Genomic DNA, 6,074 nt, shown 5'->3' with positions numbered 1-6,074 from the left:
TTTTGTTTTGTATGACGGAGATCGATAAAGTGAAATTATTGCTAATTTATTATTTATTTCACAAGTGAGACAATTCCCATTTTTAAATTCTGGTTCATTAATAGTGTACTTTATCTGATTTTTTATGTAAATAACTATGCCGTCATTTTGATTACTTGTTTGTTTCGAATAATAGGAACTGTACCCATCTAGTATGGGTAAGTTTACTATTTTACTCAGCCAACATTCCGTTAGTATAAGGACGTCACAACTGACTTTGATCAATGGTAATAATGTTAATAATTCGTCAAAATTTCTTTTAATGCTGCGAATATTTATATGAAGTATAGTAATAGATCCGTTCAAACCGGTAACATATTTATTACAGTCTTCTGGAATACATAAATAAGCCTTCGCGATTTCAATTTCATCTAAGTCATTGCTTATATTTTCAACTAGATTAGCCATTTATAAAATAAATAAAACCCCAATATTTGTTATGCAATATGGAATAAAATAAGATAATCTCCACGAACAGTTGTATTTTTATAATATTGATTGTTAATACGATGATGAATGTTAGTGTAAGGTTGCTTGTTCGATAAGAAAGTGTGGATGTGTGTGTGTTTTGAATATATGTTTGTGTTAGTTTGTTGCTGAGGAATGTGTTGATAATAGTCTGTAGTGATACAATATAGAAAGATATATCAAGCAATACAAATTCAAAAATCACGTGCATGTAACAAAATATACGTGGGAAATACTTATTATATAGCTTTACCGACTTGCATAGTAGTCATTTATTTTCCTGTAGCTCCAGTAGAGTAGCTTCTGATTTAATAAGTATTTGTTTTTGTCCTACTTGCTTCCGGAGAAAGATGTTGCCGTTACTTGACCAACAAAACTTGTATTCGTGTTGTTTTGCGTATTGTCTTGCCGCATAATATAGCTTCTTCGCAGATAGACACAAGTGTTCGTCAACATAGATGGGTTGTTTTTGTCCCGATAAACCTATTAACTGTGAATTAAGTTTATCTTCTTTATTTGCGTGTTTGTTATTAAAACCGCGCACACGGGAGATCAGTTCCGTTTTAGTTTGAACACTCGTAAACTCCGCTATGATGGCTTTGTTGGTCGAAGTCGACATGCTTGGGACACGATATATATCTCGAATATTTGTCGATGAGATTGGGAGATCTACCGCTTTGGCAATATTCATCATGATTTTTGTTAGATCGTCAGTCGACTCATTGGGCTGAATGAGAACATTCCGAACCTCAACAGTTGAAGAGCGTGATTTGTATTGTAGATCTCGTACTGTTTTTTCCAGAGACTCAGTATACTTTTTATACTCCTTACACTCATCTTGCAATCTTTTGACTTGATTCTTCATGTCGTCATATAATTCGCTGGTGGTGATACTAGATTTTTCAAGTTCGATGTTTGTTTTTTGTATTTGTAGATTTTGTAGTTTTAATTCGGCTACGTCGGAAATTAATTTCGTAACTAAAGCTGTCTGGTCTGCCATCATCTTCTTTATGGAGTCGTCATGATCCTGCTTCCATGACGCTAGCATTTGCTTAATCTCAAGCTTAAATTCCTCCAGTTGGTCATTCGCGGAATCATCTAGCCTTGGACGCTTGTGACGAGCATTAATATTGACATATTCTGGGTCATTCAAAGCTTGAGGTATGCCCGGGACAGACTGAGATTGATTCATCGATTCATTTAGGCTTTTCATAGTCTTATTTTTATTTTTATTAGGCGGGGAACGCTGCACACACGCCATGAAGATGATAAGAATTAACTGTAAAATACGCTAACTCCTCGGTGTTAGGTAATACGAGTAGATGTTATTCGTAGCGGATAGTTGGTTAATAGTTCGTAGCACTGTCTTAGTGAAGGGGCGGAGCGTACCTCTATGTGTAGCGCGTAGCCTAGTGACGCCGCACTCGTAGCACTGTGACGTAGTCGTGCGCCGTAGCAGATACCGCGTCGTAGGTAGTTCGCTAATTAAGTGTAGATCTTCAATGTTCGCGTGGCTAAGCGGCCACAGGTATGACCCCACCGCGTCGAGCACCCGCGTCCGGCGGTTCGAACCCCACCAATCACAAAAAGCGGTCGAAGCAAAATATGAAGACGGAACAGCACGGAGTCAATATATCCTTTTCTAGACACGCCCAGGAGGTGTCAACAATCCATATGAACACTTAAGGCAAGACAGAGAATTAAATTTACACCAATCCGCCAATCAAAAATCAGCAAGGAGACCGATTCGAACACACGTCCGCGCTAAACCACAGCGACTAGCAGACAATTATTGTGTTGGCAATAGTAAATAAGAGAATTCTCGCTCAGGGAGTGGACCAGGATAGCTAGAAGAGCTGTTCCGCAGTTTCCAATACGGAGGACAACACCAATACTGCCTTCACCTTCACTAATTGGAGAGGCATAGCTAGAAGATTTGCAAATCCTTAGATTTTCAAGTGAACCGTCGTACAGGATTTTACCCTAACATAATGTTACGGTTTATACTTTCATTATTTAACTGATTTTTACAAACTTTTGAAAAGTTCAGTTCAATAACTGTAATAAGTGGTGCTACGATATAATATTTGTTATTAGTTGATTTATTCAATTTCCAATTTCTAAACAATTTAACATATAACGAGTAAAACGATTTTAAAAAAAAGTAAGTCCTTTTCCAACTCTTAATCTGAACCAGATACCAGATAATATTAAAAGGCACATTTGATATGGCGTAAATATTTCTACTGTTTTTAACCAGCCTGCAAAAAAAGTCACCTAGCAATAGTCACACCTAGGATTAATCGAAAGCACTATTTACCCTCCATCGCTGGTCGGATTCAGATTCGTCAACAAACGAGATTACGCGCGCCGTTCAATGTAAGCGGAAATTATTTTCCAATTGGTTTGACGACGGCGGTTCTGTTTCCTAGTTTTGCAATTGTTTTATCCTTTGTCAAACGTTTGAATCCTCGTTATTTGTTAACTGCTAAAATGTTGGTGTAACTTTTTATTCAAACATAATATCCTTACTAATATATAATCAACGTGAAAGTACGTTTGTTTGCTACGCTTTCACGCGAAAACTAATCAATCGATCATCATGAAACTTTGTACACATATTCTTGGATACCTCCTTAGAAGTAACATAGGAAACTTTTTATTAAGAAAAAAAATGTTTCAACGCCATAGCGGTTCAGTAATGAAGTTCCAACCTTGAGTGGGTACTGTAATACCGAGACCGTTGCACTGCTTTTCCGACGGTCACGCGGACGGAGTCGCGGGCAACAGCCAGTATCGAAATAAATAAAAGACTTGTTTAAAATGGCATATATGATTTAATGATCGTTAATTTTCTTTTCCATCGGTTTTTGGTCGCTTCTTATTTTAATCTGAGTTCTTACACAAAATACACAATGATTGTTTACTTTTATCTTGCGTTACTTACTTTTAAGTTGCTTCAATTTTAGGATCTAGATATCTTAATTTCTATCAATTATCATGAAAACAAAAAGTACCAAAAACTCTTTACAACAAAATTCCAAAACAATGCTTATTTATGGGCCCATAAGCACAGTAAATATATTATCGGTATCGGGATAAGGTAGGGTTTTCTTCGATGAGATCAAAGTTACGTTAACGATTGTAAAAATAATACTCGGTTAAAAGGGCAGAAATAATGCAGCAAAAACATTACGTAAAACATTTAAACTTATCTGAGCAGGAAATTATAGCTAGCACATTATTTTGTCACCCAAGCGGAAATCTATTAACAGTATCTTAATGAGGTTATTTTAACGATATGTTTCCACTTTGGAACGAACTCGACATGGAAGCCGTCTTGGCGACCGTAAGCCTGGCTTTATATTGTTTATATAACGGCCTTGTTATTGCAAGTAAGTAGAATTCATAATTCATTGTAAAACTAAGGTCGTAAGGAGCGTGGAAGCCTAGTACAATAAAACTAAACAATGGCGTTACCATACCAATCACAATATAAGTCTACATGTAATTAATGATGACTGGGCATAAAAGTAGTAATCTTTTCAATATTTAAGATAGATTATTAAGAATATTAGACACGTATTTTTTCCTTTATCTAAACAATAGAAAATACTAATATAAACTGCTTTAAAGTTTTGGAGAGAGGGTTGACGTGTTTATGTTCCATATAATGTCATTTGAGCAGATTATGTTTGGAGGACAAAATAAATGAAATAATTAATAGATTTAAAAAAATCCACGTTTTTAAATGTCACTCCACTCAAATTTTATCAAAATTGGTCCAGCCGTTTTTTGTAGTTGCAAGTCTCGTTGTAATAGGGTTTGAAGCTACCCTGAAAACTTTAGCCTGCTATCATATCGGGGAAAAATGCTCTAAGTATCCATTATTATTTATGGAACTAAAGGACGCACATTAAAAAAAAATCTAACATCCTATTTTCTTATGCTATATTAGTAGGTCGTGTTCAGATACTTTCTAAGCGTTATATTGACGGCCTGGTACCTGAAATGATGTTGGCTAACCATGTGGTAGGATTTCTTGCAGGTTGCCATTAAACTGTAGAATAAAACAAAACTTAAAAATATAGCTTGCCAACAGCTGTGAAAATAACTAGACATTATAATTATCTATTTAAAGAAATTACGACTCTCTCTTTTACGACCAAATCTCTTGAAAATTATTTGATATTTGACATTATATGTAGTGCTGGTAGTGCCCTACAAAAGTAATATGAAATGGTCAAAACGCATGAAATGTAAGTAAATTATAATGAAGCCTAATAAAACCGTGGCTTCAAAACATAAATATTTTGCAAGCGGCCTACACCATGCCAAGACCACCTAAACGATCCAACTCTCATCTCCGTGTTATTGTGTACTTTCGGCTGCAACTAATTGTTGTCGTAAAGAGTTAGCACAGCTTCGATTGAATGCTTCCGAAATCTATTCATTTATTAGAATATTTTTGCCAGTTATACTATTGTACTAATCGAATAATCGTATATTGACGTGTAGTGAAGGTTGACTTAGTTGCAACACCGCTGTTAGTGCTATCCTTGTTCCTCGTTAAAGTTTATTAATGTGTAGACTCGGAAATTAAGTTATTTTTGACGTCCTTTTGTTTCCTATTTCATTCTTTTAGACGTTTTTGTATACATCTTCTTTAATTAGTTAATACATATAAACTGATATTATTCACAGTTCCGCCACCACAATGCTTTGCAAACTTCAGGTGGGATGACTGTGGAAGAACGCCAGAACCTGTCATGTACTACTGGAAACTGGGATCCAGGTGCGAAGTAGGCATGTGGAGAGGTTGCCTACCAAACATCAACATGTTTAAAGATGAGTATGAATGTGTATCGACATGCATATTCTCTGTTAGAGCTCTCCCGCCGGACTGGCATAATTTACAGGGGATAGACGAAACTACGCTGGACTACGAAACAACTGCAACAGAAACTGAAGCAAATAATGATACTTCTGTTGAAACCTCGGCAAGTGGCGATGTTACCGTTAGCGGTAGTGACAGCGGTAGTGACAGCGGTAGCGGCAGCGATAGCGGCAGCGGCGCTACCACCAGCACCACATGATAAAACAATTGATGTGTATGTGTGTGTGCGTATCTATGTGTGCGTGCTAGCACCGCCATGTTGCGACCTTGGTCAGTAATAAATTAGTATCCATGGACAAGGGTGGTTTTATTTGGTAGCTGACAAGCTCACAATCGCTTGATAAATAAATATTGTTTTTATTTCTATATTATATATATCCAAAAATGTAATTTATATGTGAATATACTAATAAAGGTGAAACTAATAGCAAAACCTGTTATTTCTTATCAGATTATAGCTCTCTTAGCTATTATGTACATTCCCGCGGCTTCGATCACAGGCCGACGGATTTGGGATATCTCTACCACCGTAAGTAAAGTTCAAAACTTTACTAATAATAGGGATCCAATAGTGCTTTTCCGTTTTGTTTTTTTTTAAGAAATCGACGTCAGCACTAGCAAATTTAATCCGCGCGTATAAATGCTTGCCCTACGCGAGGATCATAACCGC

The 6,074-nt window shown here is 36.4% G+C and overlaps 1 protein-coding gene across 1 annotated transcript; it reads right to left on the bottom strand.

Annotated features, from left to right (window-relative positions):
* Positions 1 to 775: 775 nt before the first annotated feature.
* LOC113493109 lies at positions 776 to 1,699 on the bottom strand. The gene has a single exon (XM_026870930.1). The coding sequence runs from the start codon at positions 1,697 to 1,699 to the stop codon at positions 776 to 778; it is 924 nt and encodes a 307-aa protein (XP_026726731.1).
* Between the last annotated feature and the right edge of the window lie 4,375 nt (positions 1,700 to 6,074).

The sequence above is a fragment of the Trichoplusia ni genome, chromosome 4 (assembly GCF_003590095.1).
Source record: "Trichoplusia ni isolate ovarian cell line Hi5 chromosome 4, tn1, whole genome shotgun sequence".
NCBI lineage: Eukaryota > Metazoa > Arthropoda > Insecta > Lepidoptera > Noctuidae > Trichoplusia > Trichoplusia ni.
This window is presented reverse-complemented; position numbering and strand designations above follow the sequence as displayed.